General features: G+C 40.9%; 1 protein-coding gene across 8 annotated transcripts in view; it reads right to left on the bottom strand.

The window, feature by feature from the left end:
- Positions 1-5,664: 5,664 nt before the first annotated feature.
- UIMC1 (ubiquitin interaction motif containing 1) overlaps positions 5,665-21,116 on the bottom strand; it is a 150,430-nt gene continuing 134,978 nt past the window's right edge. For 7 of the 8 annotated variants that reach the window (XM_034656691.1, XM_034656689.1, XM_034656696.1 and 4 more), the window contains 5 exons: positions 11,607-11,691; positions 9,354-9,525; positions 7,969-8,032; positions 6,860-6,902; positions 5,665-6,307 (listed from right to left, as the gene is read on the bottom strand). In XM_034656691.1, coding sequence (XP_034512582.1) covers positions 6,097-6,307; positions 6,860-6,902; positions 7,969-8,032; positions 9,354-9,525; positions 11,607-11,691 — 575 coding nt within the window. In that variant the 3' untranslated portion in view covers positions 5,665-6,096. Of the gene's footprint in view, positions 6,308-6,859; positions 6,903-7,968; positions 8,033-9,353; positions 9,526-11,598; positions 11,692-21,116 lie in introns of those variants that run through there. The other variant, XM_034656695.1, reaches the window with a different exon arrangement.

Raw genomic sequence — 21,116 nt, 5'->3', positions numbered from 1 at the left:
TGCAAGATGACTGCAGGAAGCTGGAACCCTGAACTAGGTCAAGGACCCTGGGACATCTCTTAATACTGGGAGCTCCACCCACTTTATAAACACTCAGAGTCTGAGTTTTGACGTGGTGGCTCACCCCTGGAAAGATGGAGGAGCCTAGCATGAAAATATACAATAGACGGTTTTCCAAAATGTACTAACGAGCAAGAGGCAACGTGGAACACAAGAGGAAGAGACTAACTCTGCCCTAGAGTGGGCAGGGCAAGTTGAGGAAGCTCCGCCTTGAAGGAAGAATAGCAGTATGCTGGCAAAAAAGAGAAGAGCGTGTACAAAATCATGGAGCACAAGGCAACGTCATGGTATGGGGTTTAGCTCCAAAGACCTAAAGATACATGTAGGTGGGTATATATGATGGGAGAGGTAGCAGCCAGACTGTGGAATCTAGCCTTGAGATGGTAGGCCAAGGAGGGGTAGAGGGGATATATGTTCATACCTTGGGTCTTCTCTACCAGCAGGGAAGGGGAATCTCAGGCTACGATAGAGTTGTTGGCCACAAAGCTGGTTTCCCACAAACTAGTCTTCTTGAATGCATAGAACCTTGGGACATCACTATGACCACTGCTATGGTCTGAATATCTGTATCAGCCCCCCACCAAAAAAAAAAAAAATGCTTATGTTGAAAATCTAATGCCCAAGGTGAAGACTTTAGGAGATGGGGCCTTCAAAATGATTAGGTCATAAGGGCAGAGCCCTAATAAATGGGGTCAGTGCCCTCATAAAAGAGACCCCAGAGAGCATCCTTGCCCCTTCTGCCATGAGAGGATATAAGAAGTTGGCAGTCTGCAACCTAGGAAAGGGCCCTCACCCAACCATGCTGGCACCTTGATCTGAGTCTTCCAGCATCCAGACTGTGAGAAATAAATTTCTGTTGTTTATAAACTATTCAATCTGTGGTATTTTCTTACAGAAGTCTGAACAGACTAAGATACCCACCATGATAGGAGATTAGACATACCACATCAATTTTCATTTCTGGGAAATTGGTGAGCAGATATTTTTAAACTTTGGGCTACCTCATTAGCAGTTAACCCTACCATTATCTACAGACAGAACATGGCCTCCATATGACACCAGGATGGAGACCAGGGACAGTGGCTCTTGTATTAGTTTTGGCATGATTGGGCCTGGAAACATGCCAGATTATCAGCCCTACTGCCCATTTCACTGGGTACCAATCAGACATACAGGCTCTGAAAGACAGGGAGATCGGGGGTGAAGGTAGGGAGGACAGAGTGGCCATCACCCATAACATCCTGCCTAGCCTGGGGCTCTAGTCTCTGTTTTGTCTAGTTGGGAAAGAATATGGAACTGAATGTAATTCATGCTGACAGCCAGAGTCGGCAGTCTTCTGGGCCAGGGTAAGGATATGTCCCTGACAAGTAATGCCAGGGGTTTTTTTAAATCCATGTTTCTGGAAGTCCTGTATCTATTTCCGAAGGAGCAGGGGTCCCTAGGCAAAGTGTCAGGGAAGGTCTGTGTCAGAGCCTATGGAGGGTGGAAGTGCCTTGGGCTTAAGGTCTGTGAGCAGCTGTGACAACCCTGGCTGTAGCAGAGGCATAGTAGTGGCCAACAGTTCTCTTCAGATGCCAGATGGCCACTGACCAACAAGAAGGACAAATCCTGACAAGCCTCCCCCATAGCCCACTAGTACCAATCTCCAGCTGTCCAGAAGGAACTAAAGAATGGGAATTGGTGGTCAGGGAAAGGTGGGTTGCAGCCAGGGTTGGGCTAGGAGCCAGGGTCTCCCTACTCTTGAGCTGTTCATAGGCTTGCTTCTCACAGCTGACACTGCCCAGCAGCCAAGCACACAGGCGCTAAGTTCCCCACCCTTCCCTGCACACCCTTTTACTCCAGGTGTGCCTTGCAGATCTTCTACACCCATCAAGCTGCTTCTTGCTATAAGTCTTTGTTCATGCTGATTTATCTGAAATAACCTCCCCCTTTGCCCTCCCTAGCCTTTTCACCTAATTTTTCGTTATCCTCTAGACTTCAGTCACCACCAATGCTGTGGAGCCTTTCCTCTTGGCCTTGACTCCAGCTGAGGGTGGTCTATTGATCCCAGTGTCTTGAATTGGCTTATACCATTGCATTGACAACAGTCTGTTAAAAATAATCTGTTTAGGGGCACCTGGGTGGCTCAGTTGAGCATCTGACTCTTGATCTCAGTTCAGGTCTTGATCTCAGGATTATGAGTTCAAGCCCCACACTGGGCTCTGTGCTGGATGTGGAGCCTACTTTAAAAAAAAAAAAAGTCATCTGTTTATGTGTCTGTATTCCCCATTGTATCATGGGCTCCCAGAGAATGTTTCTTATTCATCTTCAGAGACCCAGGTCCCAGGATCTAGACCTGACATGTAATAGGTATCAGTTAATTTTTGTTAAATTGAAGAGCCACCTCTTCAATAGTCCAGGGCTTTTCAAACTGAAATAACCTCTTCCCGCCTTCCTGGTGCATATGGCTTCAGCAGCCTTTCCACTCCAGATTTATACATTCTTCTATCTTCCCAATGGTACCCCCACCCACTTACTATCTGCTTTCCCCTCAGCCTAATTTCCATCTACTAAATCAACTTAGGGCCAAAGCTTCTCTCCACACAGGTGAGAATGAGCCCACCCAAACTTAAAATTTCCATTGAGGGGCGCCTGGATGGCACAACGGTTAAGCTTCTGCCTTCGGCTCAGGGCATGATCCTGGCATTCTGGGATCGAGCCCCACATCAGGCTCTTCAGCTATGAGCCTGCTTCTTCCTCTCCCACTCCCCCTGCTTGTGTTCCCTCTGTCACTGGCTGTCTCTATCTCTGTCAAATAAGTAAATAAAATATTTAAAAAAAAAATTTCCATTGAGTTTTGGGACTCAAGTGAGAGGTAGGAGGTAGGGTAGTGAAGTACAGAGAGCATCAGCTCTAGTGTTAGGTAGACCTGGGTTCAAATCCCATCCCATTTACCAGCTGTATGACTTTAGGCAAATCTCTTCACTTCTCTGGGTCTCAGTTTTCTAAGCATAAAACACGGAGACTAATTTCTCCATAGGATTTGCCTTACTTTGGGTTTCCCTGGAGGCAGACCTAATTTGAGTGCAAATACCTTAACTGGGAAGCGATCCCAGCCAGGGCTAGGATTAGGGTGATGCATGGGAAGTGCCTAGCTACAAAATGCAAAGAGGTCCTCTTACCTTCACATAAGTGCCAACTCTGCCCTTACATGAACCCAAGAGTGAGGGCCCCTCACCCTAGTCTCAGCCCTGATCTAGAAAGCACTGACAGGGGAGCTGGAAGTGAGGTAGGAAGAAAAGAAAAACAATAGAGCGTACATAATTAAGTTGCTGCTGGGAGCTACTGAGGTTCAATCCCACAAACGAACTCTGGGAACTCTGGTGGAGAATGCATCCACCTAAGAGGTAAGGAGGCTCAAGATTTATCCCCCAACTTCCATTTTTCACTGGCTGAGGACTGCCTCAGGGGCCTAAGTCCTGGCCTTCCCAGCCTATGCCACACACAAATCTAGAGATGTCCTAAGGCAGAGAGCTGCAAGTTCTTGCAACAGGACATTGTGGGTATGTAATAGAATGGTGAGGGCCCAGGGGAAATGGGCAAGGCACAGCCTCTGCTAGAGGGCTGTTGTAAGGATGAAAGGAAATTACACAACCACAATGCCTAACACAGAGAACTCCTCTTCTCGTTCCCAATTTATGGTAATAGTTTGTGAAGTTCATGGAGATTTCCAGCTCTCCAAGAGTTGGTAACACCAGCAGAACATCTGCTTCCCATCTTTCAGTAGAAGCAAAAACAAAACACAACACAACAACCCAAAACCTAAGGGTCCTAGGTGAGCTCTCAATGTCCAGGGACCCAAACTTGTAGAAGGCTGGTAGCTGATGAAGCTAACGTAGTCAAGGGCTCACTCCTCTAAGAACTATCTCCTCTTGCATCTGCACCCCCTCTCTCTCTGGCTTTTTTCTCTCTCACCCAAACACTACTTATGAAATACAAAACTAGCATCACATTAATAACTGCTGCCACTTACTCATCACCTTCTTCATATGACAGATACTGTGCCTTTACACCCATTATCTTAGTCCTTAGAACGCCGTAAGTATGATTCCCCCATTTTATGGACACGGAAACTAAGTCTCACGGGGGCTAACCTGTATCAGAAGCAGGGGTTCAGACTCAGGTTGATGTGATATGATACTCTTTCCACTGACTTTCTGTCTCTTCATTGTCTCACTAATGCCTCTCCCACAGGACCACTGGCACACGGAGAATAAGCAAGCAGCCTTTATCAAACCCATGTTCTAGGGAGACTGCCCAGTTTTAAGCTAAAAAAAATGCACTTTCTAGAATCAGCCTTTACCCTTTCTTCTCTTCAGGCAAAGAGATAAACATACTATCCCGTTTGTAATGTTTTACCTCCAATAAATTGCCATTTAATGAGAGAGACTAGTGAAAATTAAGTTGATGGGACAGAATTAATAAACTACTTTTCGTTAGAAGGAAAACAGGAAAATAATCAATACTAGAGTCAAAAGAAAGCATTTTTTTTAGGATGGAATATGAGAGGCACTGTGGTCTCACTGCCATGGGCCAAAAGTGGCTTTATTTATTCCCCTGAGCCTTTGTTTCCTCGCCTGAAAATTAGGGAAGATACTACCTGCCTCACAGGGTTGCTGTGAGGATTAAATGAAGGTACATATATTACCTAAACCATAGTAGTTCCTAAAAAAAATAACACCTCTTATTTATGTGATGCTGGCCACAATGTCAGTGCCATCCAACACCAAAACATGGAAGAAATCATGAGCCTGTCATCCTGCCTTCTTTTAACTCAAAGAGCTCGTGTGCAATGGCACAGGCAAAAAAAGTATCTTAAAGGCCTATGCGGTGCCTCCCATCCCAGCTATCTCTGAACCTCCCCACTCAGTCTAACACATACCACATTTTCATCTTAAAATCAAGAAAAAGGTAACTTTAAATTTGATGAATCAGAATTAGTAGACTCTGAGTGATGTCCCTATTTATCCTGTCCCAGGATCCTTTCCTGGTCAGCAGCCACCTCCCACAGTCTTTTATTACATCTTCAAATCAGCTTGGGCCAAAGCTAGCTTTCTTAATGTCCTTGTTTGGTCATCTTCCTCAGGTAGTTGCTTCTGTCATTCAACATCCTCTCATCTTTGAAGTCTGCAAGTACACTGCAGACAGACCACATCTTGTTCTGCACTGAAAGCTCCTGAGCAATGTGGTCCAGAATGTGCACTCCTCTACCAATATACTGAAACAGAAGTTATTTCCTGTTGCTGCTGACCTTTGACAGCAAGAGAACTAATCTTGGTTTTAATAGATGAATATGCCTGGTTCCACCCCCCCCCCGGTTAATCTAGGAAGAAAAATAATTGCATAGCAACTAGTAACAGAGCACTTACAAATTCCTGGTAAGAATGGCAGGAGATATCCCTCAAAGGTTCTATGCTCTGGCTCAGAATTCTTAACTAGGTGAAACAGCAAGATGAAGTGACAGGCTGCTGAATGGTAGGGATAGAAAAATAAAAAGTAGGATTTGATGCCTTGGCACCTTTCACAGTGATGTCAGAAAAGGTCAAGGAAGTAACCACACAGTGCTCAGAATTGTGCACTATATATTCAGTGAATATAGGCAGTATGTCAAAGACCAGTAATGGAATTAATTTGGAAACATGTAATTTAGGATGTAATTTAACTCCACAATTTAAATATTCCCACCCCAAACCCTGTAACACAGAGGGGAAAAAAAGAAAGATCTCCATCTTATTGAAATAAGATTTCATACAAACATAAATATATTTAAATTTTCTTTTAACTATAAGTGAATCCAGACTGTTATAAAACAGAATACTATACACAATCGTCTGTATAGCTTATAGAAAACATCAAAACAAGAATGCTGAGTGGATGCTGGTGGTGAAAACTGCAGGGCCAAAACTTGCTCAACAATGAAACAGGGGCTACTAAGACTTAATGACCATGGCCCACCCCTATTGCTAATGGTTTTGCCAATGTCTGGACCCTAGAAATTCAGGGTTTTCTCCTTCTTCCTCTGCCTGCTTTGGTCCGTGTCCGGCTACCTGGCCGGACAGTAAGTTGCTTTTTAAAGTCCACTAAGCAATCTGTGGCTTCTGAAATGGAAACAAAAGACTTGATGGGAGACTCGTTTAAGTCAAGATGTGCAAGGGAACTCTGCATCTCTTTGCTGCAGCCTGCCTCTTCCATCCCTGGTGAGGGTACCCTAGAGAGAAGGGGAAAAAATTCAGAGTTCAATATATACCTACTAATAAGCACTAAGTATGTGTCATGCGTTGTACCAGAGGCTTTTACATACATTATTAGTTCATGTAATCTTTGCAATAATCCAACCAGGTTAAGTACTATCATTCCCCTTTCACAGATAAGGACATTGGGTAAATCACATACCCAAAGCCATACACAGTTAGAGAATAAGAATTCAGACCCAAATTCCCCAATTTTTTAAAAAATTATTTTTTACCAAATTCCCAAACGTCTTGAAATCTAGGTTGGAAGACCAGGGTTAGGAGGGAAGAAAAAGTCACAGCTTTTGCTCTGCCTGTTTTAATGCCATGAAACTGAACTAGCCATCCAATTCTTAGCCCAGATATATTGGCAGGGGCGGGGGCGAGGTAGCATAGAGAGAGGTCACACAGTTCCATGGTGATTTCTACCTTCAATAGTTTGAATATCACACTATACACAGAACCTAGGACCAGGCCTGTACTTTTCTAGAACTACTGACAGCCATACTTCAACGTATACCCCAATTCACCTGAAGCCTCCTGTTCCTGAAGACTTGGTCGTTATTTCTCCATCTGTAATAAGAGAGAAAAAGTAACAATGTTAATAGTGTTATAATCACACCACTTCTCATTGCTCATGTGCTTCCTGTGTTCTTGGCACTGTTTTTCATCAGTCTTATACAGGTAGCTCAGATCCCCATCCCCAGACCCATAAAATGTGAGCATTAGCATCCAACAGGCTCAGCTGCTAAAGTATCAAGGCGAACACTTCTGAATGAACCACCTCTGAATAATCTACTTCAAATCTGGACTTGAGGAACAAGGAGCTGCCAAGAGAAATCTGCCACCTGCAGAGATTCACAACATGCTGATCTAGAGGCAGCAGGTTATAGCAGTTGGAGAGGTGCCTTTTTATAGTCATCAGAAGGCAAAACAGATTTGCTTAGTGAGAATGAACTGTTAGAACTAGAAGGTAAGCAAATCTCACCAGGCTTAAGCAAAAGGTCCTCTTCCACCTGCATCTAGTGAATTTTAACAATGGCAACTAATAACAAGAGTAATAATAGCAGCTACCATTTATCAAGAGCCTACTTATGCCAGGGAGTATGTTTGAACTTTACTAGATATAACCCTTAAAACCTATGAAGTTAGTATTACTAACTTTATGCAATGCTCTTAACCAATCCACTCTACTGCTCCCTAAATACTAGGCACAAAGAGACAGAGTTACTTCCTACAATACCTCAGGAGTGTAGGTTGGGACACTAAATTAAAAGTAACAAATGATGCACAAAAAATTAGGAGGAGGAAGAAATGTCTGCATGTCTGGTTTTCCAAGTCTGTTCCTTTGGAAGGTATTTGGGGCTTGTGTCATTCCCCTGTGATTTGGAAAATTTTTCCCCCTTAACGGGAAGTCCCGAAAATTCAGGCTTTGTAAAGCCTGAAATGAAACGTATGATGAACAATACAGGTATGTCCTCATCATCTTTAGGAAGATATAACCGAGACTGAGTCTCAAACTCTGGTTAATGGGTCAAATGTATACCGACATAACTCCAACAAATAGTGAGTTGGTTGTGGCTATTTTTATTGGAAGGTCTGCAACATAAGCCCAGAAAACTGGTCCAGGGTTCTTCACCTGCAGTCTTGTGCTCAGACTGTTCCAAGAGACTGAGGAGCCGGCCTTCACTGTGTTTTTTTTCCTATGATAAAGAAACACAGGGTTATCTCACGGCAGAGAATCTAAAATACAACTTCCTTAGCCCAGATCACACCTGTCTCCAGGAGAGAGGGAATGTAGGACATAGCTCTAGGAAAGTCTTTTGCTTTCTAATAAATGAGGGTAATACAAGTAAAAACACACACTGTGATGATGAACAGAATATATCTTCATGCCAAGAATATTATCCAAGAATGGATAATCAGAGTCAAGGCAAATTATTCCAACAAGATCATATAAAAGAACAATAGCCTTTGACCTATGATAGATTTGGAGAGATTTAAAAATAGAAAATAACGGTTCAAGGTAGCTTCTAGAGGTAGTGATGCCAGAAGAAAAACTGGCTCTATGATACAGGCACTTACCTATCAACCCCAACTCCAAATCACTACCTCAAAATCACCCCATTCATACAGGGGTCCCTTTCTTTTGTCATGACAGATAATGGCTTATCCATCTTAGTGTGCAGTGATTGCTAAGTGGGTAAGCCTAGAATATGGAGCTGCTGCTTTATCTTTGATCTCTAAGCCAAGACTTGCTCTTCCTGATCTCTAATTGCAAAGCCCAGAAAGCACATTCATCTTCCCAGTGACCAGGGGCCAGACCTCACGGCTTCCTAAGACCAGGCACACAAGGTGCTAAACAGAGTTGATCTCAAACATGCTCCTGGCAGTGGGAGGTATGATTGGATATCCTCTCTGGAAAGGAATTTGGTGGTATGTTTCAACAGATTTTAAAATGTTTATATGCATTCCCCTATGAGTTCCACTTTAGGAAATCTATTCTAAGAAATAGTCAGTGGTACACGGATTAATGGTTCAAATGCAATCTTATAATACGAGAGAATTGGAAAGAACCTGAATGTCCAACAATATGAGAATGGTTAAGTGACTTCTGTGTGATACAAACATCAAGAGTAATTTTTAAAAATAGTTTGAAAATAAACCCAGGAAGGTATTTATGCTACAACATTAAGTTTACACACACACACACACACACACACACACACACACACACAGTCTCAACTACATTAAAAATGCATTAAAAAAAAAAGAAAATAGGCCAAAATACTAAGAGTTGTTATTTCTAAGTAACTACATTGTGGGTGATAATTTCCCCTGATTCTTTATACTTTTTTTTTTAATTTCCTGTATTTCCTACAGTGAGCATATATTACTTTTTAATTAAAGAAAACAGAATTTTAAAACAAAGTCTTGAGTTCTAGATAAGCAGAAAAGGAAGGAGGAAGGAAAAAAAGCATAGAACAGAACTTCAGAGAATTTCCTAAAACATTCCATACACACCTTTGGGTTCCTTGGCCACTGCTGCTGCTTCTCCTCCATAGCTGAGCATACCTTCCCACTCTCTTCAGGCTCACCTCCTTGGTCACCTTTTGCAAGCTGGAGACAGGACTCTACATGACTCTGGTACTCTCTGAATGGGACCAGGGATTTACAGAGATAACACTTCTCATTCCTAGCCAATCAAAAGAAAGGGGGGGGAAAGCAGTTTAAAGATTTGCTTTTGCCTCTGGGCTCCTGGATATGTCTCAAATTGTGTTTTTATGTTATTCTGTCTCAATTGTGTTTTTACATTATTCTGTGGAGAAGACATGTCAACCAATGCAGATTCGCTCAGCGGGATGGCCAATAAAACTAACCCAACGCCAATCAAAAGGACAGAGTGATTAGCGGTTTTCCCTGGCTGTTTCTCTGTACCCTGCTGTTGCAGCAGTGGGATGGTAATGAAATCAGTTCTTCTAACTATCTCAAACAATGCTGATTGCTCTTCAGACATAAAATATTCTGTCAAACTCTTCTGAAATTAAGTGTAATAGTTTTTTCAAAGGGAAATTAAAATTTAGAACACCAGAAGAGGAACACCAAAAGTATTAAATCAAGATGACATTTTTACTAGGGTGGATGAACTTGTCTGATTAGTAAATCAAGTCTGTATGCTGACTTCCCTAATTCTACAACCTTCCCTAATTCTGCAACATCAACTAGGAAGTTACCAAAACCATGTAGTTCTGCCAGGGACTTTTGCATAACTTCATACACATAGTTATTTATCTTTTTATAACAGTAGAATCTGTAGGAAGAGAGGAAATTGTGTCCCTGAAGTTAGGTTTATTGGGCATCAGTGAAAATGGAATCACTGGGGACAAAGGAAGAAAATGAACATTCATTAAGTATTTTCTCTGTAGTTAAGAACTGGTACAAAGCCCTTTAAATACAATTTCTCAATTTTTTTGCCCTATTATGAAGGTACTAGTCTTCTCAAGGTCCTATAGCTAATAAATATCAGAAACCAGGTCTGCTTGATTCTTAAGATCATCTTAGTTTTAAAGAGCCACAGACAACTTTCCAAAGCTTGCTATTTTAGACTTCTCTTTCTGGTCATTACTATTCAGTTACTATAAGCAAGAGAGATATGAATTAGTTCTAAGGAAAACTTTCTCTGGAGGTCTTTAAAAATAGGTGCAAAAAATTGCCTTATGAGAAAAGCCAGACCAGTGTACCTTTAAAAATTTATGAATTAATGCAAAAATAATATATTAATCCCCTACTGCATGAGAGACACTGGGGAAGGAGCTTAAGTTTTTAAGTCAAGTAGGTTTTGCCAGTTCTGGCCGCATGATCTTAATCAGTTACTTATAATTTCCCTTCAATTTCCTTGACTATTTAAAAAAAAAGAAAGAAAGAATAACTATCTTATCAGCTATTGTGAGAGTTACAAAGTAAATCAAACACTTAGCACAGTGGCTGGTACATAACATTAGGTGTTCAACAAACAGCTATTACTGTGACTACGATCTCAGATGCATTTTATTAGATCCGATATAAACATGAACAAAGGCAAGTATCTGCCTTCAAATAATTCACAGCCTACCCAGGAAGACAGAAATATAAAAAAAGAAAAAAACATTTACTGCAACATGGTGGGATGAATACAGTCCTAGAGGAATGTCCACATGACGGGATTCCAAAAGAACAAGTCATCAGCTCTGCTCAACTGGATTAAGGAAAGCAACCCTGAAATTTCAGATCTAAAATCTGTATTTCAAAGATAAACATTTCTGCCTAATGACTAACTGCCTTAATGTATTGTTGGTAATCTCTTTACTTTCAAGAGGCATCACTTACCCCCATCACCCCTGAGAATGTACTTTCTTAGTCAAGTTGCAACCCACAACCCAAGGAAGTCACCTATATTGCCCAACCTTTTGCAACTCAACTTCTGTACCATTACATCGCAAAACAGCTCACTGCTTCCCAAAAGTACCAAACACCAATATACAAATTCAAAGAAAACAGAAAGCTAATAGCAATGTAGAAATGGAATGGGTGGCAGGAACTTTTTTAGGGTAATTTAAAAAGATACAGAGGCCACCTGCACTGACATAAATTCAGAATAAGAAAAATAAGTTCAGACATCAAAGCAATAAAGTGATTAGAAGGCCAAAGAAAACCAGGGTAGGAGAGGAACAGGTCTCTTTATTCGGTCCAAGCAATAGCATGTTAAAAGAGCTCTGAGAACACAGCATACCTACTTACTTGTCAATGTCTAGGGAAGTCTGGGCAGCTTTCCCACTATCACTCTTGGTCTTGCTCTTGGCCTCTTTTTGTCTCCGAGTCAACACTTTCAACAAAAAAGAAAGAGGGGAAGCGAGGGGAGAGAAAGAGAGAGAGACAGGAAGGAAGGAAGGGAGGGAGGAAGGGAGGGAAGAAGGGAAGAAAGGAGGGAGGGTGGGTGGAGGAGAGGGGGGAGGAAGGGGACAGAGGGAAGGAGGGAGGGAGGGAGGGAGGGAAAGAAAAACTGTTAGTTGGCAATAGACTCCAAATATAAAAGACAAAATATATGGGAAGAAGCAAAATTTAAAATCCTATTCCACTGGAAGAAGTGCACTGTGTGGGAAACATCTGCCTTTCTAGGAAAGAGAATAACACCTGTAATGTATGGACTGAAATTGCCAGCCACAAGATATTCCTGTATTTGCTAATGAAATCTTTTTATCCCCTATTGCCATGAGATCTAAAGATCTAGACAAGGGGCGCCCAGGTGGCACAGTCACTTAAGCATCTGACTCTTGGTTTCAGCTCAGCTCAAGATCTCAGAATTGTGAGATGAAGCCCAAAGGGCTCCATGCTCAGTGCAGAGTCTGCTTGTCCCGCTCCCTCTGCCCATTTCCCCCCGCTCATGCACAGGCGCGCACTCTCTACCTAAAATTTAAAAAAATCTTTTAATTAAAAAAAGATAAAGATCTTGTCCACATAAGGAAAGTTTTTGTGTAGTACCCCCAACTAGGCAGCACTCAATCCTTTTACACTTTCCCAACCAAAATTCTGTCTGGTGTGACACACACTCCAATGAGGTGTTCTATAACATACAGTAATGATAGCTACATCTATCTGAATACCCATAGTAACTCCAATATCTACTCTAGAAAGTGCTCCGAATACAAGAGAGGAAACAAGTTCACAATGGTTAACACAACCACTTTTTCCCACTACACTAGGACCACCTCCTAGTGCTAGTGGGTATAGACAGCCAGGTGGCATACCAATACTTTGTCTCACACCAAAAGACATCTATTTATTAAATAACAGTCTCTTAAAAGATCTCGGAGGTTACTCAACTGTTTTCTAGTCTTTATTCCTTGCAGTAGCAAGAAGAGCTATAACCATCTCACTTCAAATCTCACCTTCTTCCCTCTTGACTTGAAATCCCCATGCCAGAGAATTTAGGAAGGTTATCAGTTCACAAAATAATTTAGGTTGTAAAGCACTGATCTCGTCCAGGAGTCAGCAAACTTCTTCTCTAAAGGGCCAAACATTAAATACTTTAGGCTTGGCAGTCCGTATGGTCTCTGTCACACTACCCAACTCTACACTGTAGTGGAAGGCAGCCACAGACAACACATAAATACGGGGTGTGGTATGTTCCAATAAAACTTTACAAAAACAGATGTCTGCCTGGATTTGGCCCCCAGCTGTTCATAGTTTGCCTATCCTTCTAGTCCAACCTTCTACTCATAAAAAATGCCTTCTATAAGTATCCCCAACAAGTAATCACACAGTCTCAACTTGATTATACCCATTCACTGAGGGGAATTTACTTCTCCTAGGGAAACTCATTCTATTGCTACACAACAATCCAGCTCAATCTGTATTTACTGGGGGCTGTATGAGTAAGTTTACCCCCCTTTCCCATAAGTCAGCTCTCTGAACACTTAACAAGCTACATTACAATCTTGGATTTACTCAGTTGTCTCCCCCACTAAAATGTAACCTCCTTCAAAGCAGGGACTATATGTAGTCATTAATCCAATCTCTAATGACTACAGAAACTTTTGATTGCCTAGGTTAATTCTAATCCTTATAACAACCCTCCAGACTGGTATTATTATTCTGCCCTACTTTAAAAGTATGGAAACAAATTCAGAGGATTGACTTTGCCAAGCTATCATAAATGGTAAGTGGTAGAACCCAGGATAGATCTAAATCAGTCTGACTTCCTATACCCAAGTTTTACGTTCCTAGTTGACCTCCTTTACATACACCCCAATTTGTCAGTCTCTCTCTGTATGTGTGGAACTCCAAAATGGACCAGTTACTCAACAAGCAGTCTGACCAGTAGAGAGAACACAAGAACCACAAACTAACTCACTGAGACTTATAATTCTACTAATCCAGCCAAGGTTGTATTTGCTTTATTGATAATCTTAAATTGAGCTTAAAGGTAATTAAGATCCATCACCTACCCTTCCAAATTACCTTCAAATAAAAAATTATCAATACAAGTCTCCTAATTCTATACTTGGGTAACTAAGTTGTTGATTATTTCCCCCCCTTAAACACAGGACTTTATATTTAACCCTGTTCTTTTCAGCTGAACATTCTAGTCTGTTGAGATCATCAGCAGTCCTGATTCTGTTGTCTGATGTTATCAGCTCTCTTTTCCAGCTTTGTGTCATCTGCATATATGGCAAGCATGCTTTCTACATCTTCATCCAAGTCACTGAGGAAAATGGGTTATGATAAATGACATGGCCAAGGACAGAAACCTGTGGCATTTTACTAGGTAAGCCTGTCTTCTTTTTCCTGGTCCAAATTTCCTTTAAATACTTAATGAAGCAAATATTTATTGAGAATCTTCAATGTGCAAGTGATTTGGGGCATATATGGAAATTATGTAGTAGGGTCCTTGCTTTTTTTTTTTTTTTTTTTAGATTTTATCCATTTATTTGGGGGGGGCGAACCAGCAGGGGGAGCTACAGAGGGAAAGGGAGAAGCAGGCTCCCTGCTGAGCAGGGAGCAGGCTGTGGGGATTGATCCCAGGACCCTGGGATCATGACCTGAGCTGAAGGCAGACGCTTAACTGACTGAGGCACCGAGGCACCCCAGGGTCCTTGCTCTTAAGGAGCTTACAATTTACTAGGGAGACAGCACATACACTAAATAACTATAACACAAGGTGTAAAAAGATATGCATAATAAAACAAGATCATATACACAAGCAACTTTTTTCCCCCTCCCTCCTTCTTTTCCTTCCCTCCCTCCCTCCCCTCACAAGCAACTATTTATTAATAGTGTTTGTCTCTGGGGAGGATGACAGGGACACTTGGGGAATGCAATAGGAGGGAGGCATATTTTTGCACTATATATTTTTCTGTACTGTTGAATTAAAAATTAAAAGGGAAGAAAAAGAGACCAGATTATATAGAGAGAGGCCTTAGGTACCAGTTAAAGTACACTATTTCTAAGGCTCCTTCCAACCCAGAGATTTTATAAGTAAAAATAAAGTACTGTAGGAGAAAAACATCCCAGACATAGTTGTATGACCGCCTTCAAATTCACCTCCTATTCTATCAGCCAGTCCACATTTCTCCATCTTATGTATAAGGACTTCATGAGAGATTTTATCAAGTGCCTTGCTGAAATCAATTCTCAAAAGGTTGGCACCTCACAGAGTACAGAAACCTTTAAGGGTCATTTCCGCCCCCCTTTCTATTTGTCCTCCATCTTGACTACCAAGTATTTTTCCAAAAGAAATACTTGGAAAACACTCCACAGGCAAGGCTGAAAAAGAATTAATTGCTCTAGCACTTTATATACACCCCTATTGCACTTAGCACATTTCTGTTATTTGTTTATATGTCAGTCCCCCTTCTATACCATGCAACTTTCTGAATTCAGAGATTCTGGGTTTTGTTTCTTCAGCATCCTCAGCAGAGTCCAGCATTGATTAGATGCTAATAAGTATTTGCCAAATTAAATCACAGCAATGGATTAAAAAAAGCTTGTTTTATGAGGACATTCTCTGTGCCAAAGACATTTATAAACATAATTTCTAATCTTTTACAACAATTCTGCAAAGCATATATGATTATCTGTATTTTACAGACGATGAAATATTAAATAACCTGATCAAGATCACAAAGCTAAAACAACAACAAAGAAACATGGCACCAGGAACACAATACAAGTCTAACTTTACAGAAGCATATGTTGGGGCACCTGGGTAGCTTAGCCGGTGGAGTGTGCAAGTCTTAATCTCAGAGTTGTGGGTTCAAACCCCACACTGGGTGTACAGATCCCTTAAAAATAAAATCTTAAAAAAATAAAATAAACATAAAATAAGCATATGTTGTTTTACAAAAGCAGGCTGCCTTTCCTGGGAAATAAGAGGGTAAAGGATGGAAAAGAAAAAGTTAGAAGTGGTAAACAAGTGGGCAAGTAGAAAAGAATCTGAGGGGAGAAATTTGGCAGATGGCTGAAAAACTATATGCTAATTCTATTATTAAATGTTATGCTCAGAGTGAATTGGACTGGACCCTGCAGCTACATTTTCCCTTTGAAACCTATTACCCAACGAAGGAGCATGAAGGTATATGTTATTCTAAAGGAGCTTTCTACTTTAGTTTCTGAGGGCTGAAACAGCCAATTCAGATAGCTGCAGGAAGAAATTTCAGTATGAAACTTAAGTCCAAAAACCTAACTGCTGGTGACAACACCCAAAGATTTCAAAAGGGAACAACGGAGTCTGAGGACAACTACCAGAAAAGCAACTACCAGGTAGGAGGGATAGAACAGAAAGGAGGGATATCACTGAGAGCTAAGAGAGACACCTATAAACCTACAATTAACTCAGGCCTTTATATAACGGTGGATGGAAACTATCCTAAGGAGCTGTGCCTGGGACTTGGCTTGGCACTGTTAATATATTTAAAAAAAGCAGCAACACCTAGCAGAATAAACTGCATTGACTTTAGAGTTGTCCAAGTTGGGATTCTACTAGCTGTGTTGCCTTAGGTAAGTTACTTAGCCTGAGTATCAGTCAACTTACCTACAAAATGAGATAACAGCATCTACCTTCATAGGTTTTGGTAAAGATCATATCAGATAATTAAAATAAGTTATAATAGTGCCCAGCCCACAGAAAGCCTTCAGCAAACATTTGTTGTCATTATTATATATTCCCATTATTATTCCAGATTTATTTCTTAACTTTATCCAAAGATTTAAGACTACCCTTAGAACCAGTGCCCAGCTTATCCATAATTTAGGTTAGGTCTTAATCTTCAGTTCTCATACTAATTTGTACAAACAGAATGGCTAAGTAAATAACCAAAGCCTTACACAACAATTATCAGTACTATGCAAATATTTGTTTCTACACTGTTTCCAAAATCCAAAGAAGAAGACAAGCAATCAAAAATAGAGACGTGTGGGGGTACCTGTGTGCCTCAGTCTGTTAAGCATCTGCCTTGGGCTCAGTTCATGATCCCAGGGTCCTGGGATCAAGCCCCAGGTCTGGCTCCCTGCTCAACAGAGGCTCTCCTTGACCCTCTCCCTCTGCTCATCCCCTCGCTCATGTTCTCTCTAACATACAAATTCTTTAAAAAAATAAAAACATGTGGCCTAGAACTGTAAACAGTGAAGATGATGGCTCCTTGAAGAGAGTGGAAATTATATATACAAAGAAGAGAAATTTGGGAGAATGACAGTTTGAGTCCCTCAAACTCAAAACCATCTCATTAGAAAAAATGGGAGGCCATAAGGGCGTCTGGGTGGCTCAGTCAGTTAAGTGTCTGCCTTCCGCTCAGGTCATGATCCTCGAGTCCTGGGATCAAGCCCCATATCCAGCTCCCTGCTCAGCAGGGAGTCTGCTAAATGAATAAATTTAAAAATTGTAAAAAAAGAAAAAAAAATGGGAGGCCACAGAATTGTGTATGGTCCTGCTAAGACTAACCATCCTCCAGCCTAGCATGTCCTCAGTAGGAGCTAAGAGGAAGAACGGAAGGCTGGTTCCACAGGAATGATGCCTGTCTCAGTGTTACCAGGTTCTCCTAAAAGACTAGTCCCAACAAAAAGGCCATAATTAGAATTTTCTATCATTTTCTGAGATGTGTGACTATTTACATTTAAATCTTAATTAGAACGAAATAAAACTTAAATTCAGCTCCTCAGTCCCATGAGGCATGATGACACAATCCAGTCCATTGCAGTGTTCCTGCTGCCTCCAGGACTTTTGACCTTTCTTGTGAGTAGGTCTCTGGTGATGAATTCTTTCAGTGTCAGCATATCTGAAAAGTCTCTGTTTCATCTTTTAAATTTTTAATAACATTTTTAGTTTGGAATAGTTTAGATTTGTAAAAGTGTTGGAAAGATGGTGGTAGAGATTTCTTTATAACGTTCACTCAGTTTCTCCTAATGTTAACATCTCATGTAACCATGGTATGTTTGTCGGAACTAAAACATTAACATTGGTACATAACTATTTTTTTTAAGTCGGCCCCACACCGGGCATGGAGGCCAATGCAGGCTTGAACCCACGACCCTGAGGTCAAGACCTGAACCGAGACCAACAGTTGGTCGCCCAACCAACTGAGCCACCCAGGTACCCCTTTGGTATACAACGATTCACTAAACTCCAGACTTCATTCAAATTTCACCAGTTTTTCTACTACTACGCCACCCTTTTTTAAAATTCTTGGATCTAATCCANTTCTTGAATCTAATCCGAGATACCTTATTACATTTAGTAGCCCTCATTTTTGAAAGATTTTGCTGGGTATAGAAATTTAGGTTGATAACCTTTTTCTTTCAGAATTTTAAAAGATTTTGCCCGACTGTCTTCTTACGTGTATTGTTCCTAACAAGAAATCTGATTAATTCTTATTTTTCCCATCTGCGCGTAACATGTCTTTTTCTCAGGATGGTTTTTAGGTTTTTCTCCTCTATCTGTTTGGTTTTTTTTAAATTTTTTTTATCATGCTAGTCACCGTACAGTACACCCCTAGTTTCTGATGTAAAGTCCGATGATTCATTAGTTGTGTATAACACCCAGTGCACCATGCAATACGTGCCCTCCTTGCTACCCAGAACCAGCCTATCCCATTCCCCCACCCCCTCCCCTCTGAAGCCCTCAGTTTGTTTCTCAGAGTCCATAGTCTCTCATGCTTCATTCCCCCTTCTGATTACCCCCCTTTCTTTATCCCTTTCTTCCCCTACCGATCTTCCTAGTTCTTACGTTCCATAGATGAGAGAAATCATATGATAATTGTCTTTCTCTGCTTGACTTATTTCACTTAGCATTATCTCCTCCAGTGCCGTCCATGTTGCAGCAAATGTTGAGAATTCGTTCTTTCTGATAGCTGAGTAATATTCCATTGTATATATGGACCACAGCTTCTTAATCCAGTCATCTGTTGAAGGGCATCTCGGCTCCTTCCATGATTTGGCTATTGTGGACAATGCAGCTATGAACATTGGGGTGCATATGGCCCTTCTCTTTACTACGTCTGTATCTTTGGGGTAAACACCCAGTAGTGCAATGGCTGGGTCATAGGGTAGTTCAATTTTTAACTTTTTAAGGGACCTCCACACTGTTTTCCAGAGTGGCTGTACCAACTTGCATTCCCACCAACAATGTAGGAGGGATCCCCTTTCTCCACATCCTCTCCAACAATTGTTGTTTCTTGCCTTGTCTATCTTTGCCATTCTAACTGGCGTAAGGTGGTATCTCAGTGTGGTTTTGATTTGAATTTCCCTGATGGCTAATGATTTTGAACATTTTTTCATGTGTCTGTTAGCCATTTGTATGTCTTCATTGGAAAAGTGTCTGTTCATATCTTCTGCCCATTTTATGATTTGTTTATTTGTTTCTCGTGTATTGAGTTTGAGAAGTTCTTTGTAGATCTTGGATACCAGTCCTTTATCTGTGGTGTCCTTTGCAAATATATTCTCCCATTCCGTGGGCTGTCTCTTAGTTTTTTTGACTGTTTCCTTGGCTGTGCAGAAGCTCTTTATCCTGATAAAGTCCCATAAGTTCATTTTATCTTTTATTTCTCTTGCCTTTGGAGATGTGTCGTGAAAAAGGTTGCTCTGGCCGATGTCATAGAAGTTGTTGCCTATGTTCTCCTCTAGAATTTTGATGGATTCCTGTCTCACATTGAGGTCTTTCATCCATTTGGAGTTTATTTTTGTGTATGGTGTGAGAGAGTGGTCAAGTTTCATTCTTTTGCATGTAGCTGTCCAATTTTCCCAGCACCATTTATTGAAGAGACTGTCTTTTTTCCACCGGATGTTTTTTCCTGCTTTATCAAAGATTAGTTGCCCAAAGAGCCGAGGGTCCATTTCTGGGTTCTCTATTCTGTTCCATTGGTCGATGTGTCTGTTTTTGTGCCAGTACCATGCTGTCTTTGTGATCACAGCTTTGTAGTACAGCTCGAAATCCGGCATTGTGATGCCCCCAGCTTTGTTTTTCCTTTTCAACAGTTCCTTGGAGATTCGGGGCCTTTTCTGGTTCCATACAAATTTAAGGACTATTTGTTCCAGTTCTTTGAAAAATGTCCTCGGTATTTTGATCGGGATAGCATTGAAAGTGTAGATTGCTCTGGGTAGTATGGACATTTTAACTATGTTAATTCTTCCAATCCATGAGCATGGAATATTTTTCCATCTTTTTATGTCTTCCTCAATATCTTTCAAAAGTGATCTATAGTTTCTAGCATATAGGTCCTTTACGTCTCTGGTTAAGTTAATTCCAAGGTAACGCATGGTTTTTGGTGTTATTGTAAATGGGATGGATTCCCTAATTTCTCTTTCTTCAGTCTCGTTATTCGTGTATAGAAATGCAACTGATTTCTGGGCATTGATTTTGTATCCTGCCACCTTACTGAATTGTTCTATAACTTCTAATAGTTTGGGAGTGGATTCCTTTGGGTTTTCCATATAGAGTATCATGTCATCTGCAAAGAGAGACAGTTTGACTTCTTCTTTGCCGATTTGGATACCTTTGATCCCTTTTTGTCTTCTGATTGCTGTTGCAAGGACTTCTAGTACTATGTTGAATAATAGTGGCGAGAGTGGGCATCCTTGTCGTGTTCCTGATCTTAAGGGAAAGGCTTCCAGCTTTTCCCCATTGAGAATAATGCTTGCAGTAGGCTTTTCATAGATGGCTTTTATGAGATTGAGAAATGTACCCTCTATTCCTACACTCTGAAGGGTTTTAATCAGGAAAGGATGCTGTATTTTGTCAAATGCTTTTTCTGCATCAATTGAGAGGATCATATGGTTCTTGAGTCTTTTCTTGTTGATATGATGTATCACATTGATTGATTTGCGAGTGTTGAACCATGCTTGCATCCCAGGTATGAATCCCACTTGGTCATGATGGATAATCCTTTTAATGTACTGTTGGATTCTATTAGCAAGGATCTTGTTGAGGATTTTGGCATCCATATTCATTAGAGAAATCGGTCTGTAATTCTCCTTTTTGAGGGGGTCTTTGCCTGGTTTGGGGATCAAGGTAATATTAGCCTCATAGAATGAGTTTGGTAGCTTTCCTTCTGTTTCTATTTTTTGAAATAGCTTTAGGAGAATAGGTATTATTTCTTCTTTGAATGTTTGGTAGAATTCCCCAGGAAAACCGTCTGGGCCTGGAGTTTTATTATTTGGAAGGTTGTTTATCACTGACTCAATTTCTTCATAGTTAATTGGCCTATTTAAGAAATCTATTTCTTCCTGTTTCAGTCTTGGTAGTTTATAGGTTTCCAGGAA

The sequence above is a fragment of the Ailuropoda melanoleuca genome, chromosome 3, assembly GCF_002007445.2.
Source record: "Ailuropoda melanoleuca isolate Jingjing chromosome 3, ASM200744v2, whole genome shotgun sequence".
Taxonomy (NCBI): domain Eukaryota; kingdom Metazoa; phylum Chordata; class Mammalia; order Carnivora; family Ursidae; genus Ailuropoda; species Ailuropoda melanoleuca.
Note: the sequence above shows the minus strand (reverse complement) of the source record. Positions and strands in the feature narration are given on the sequence as shown.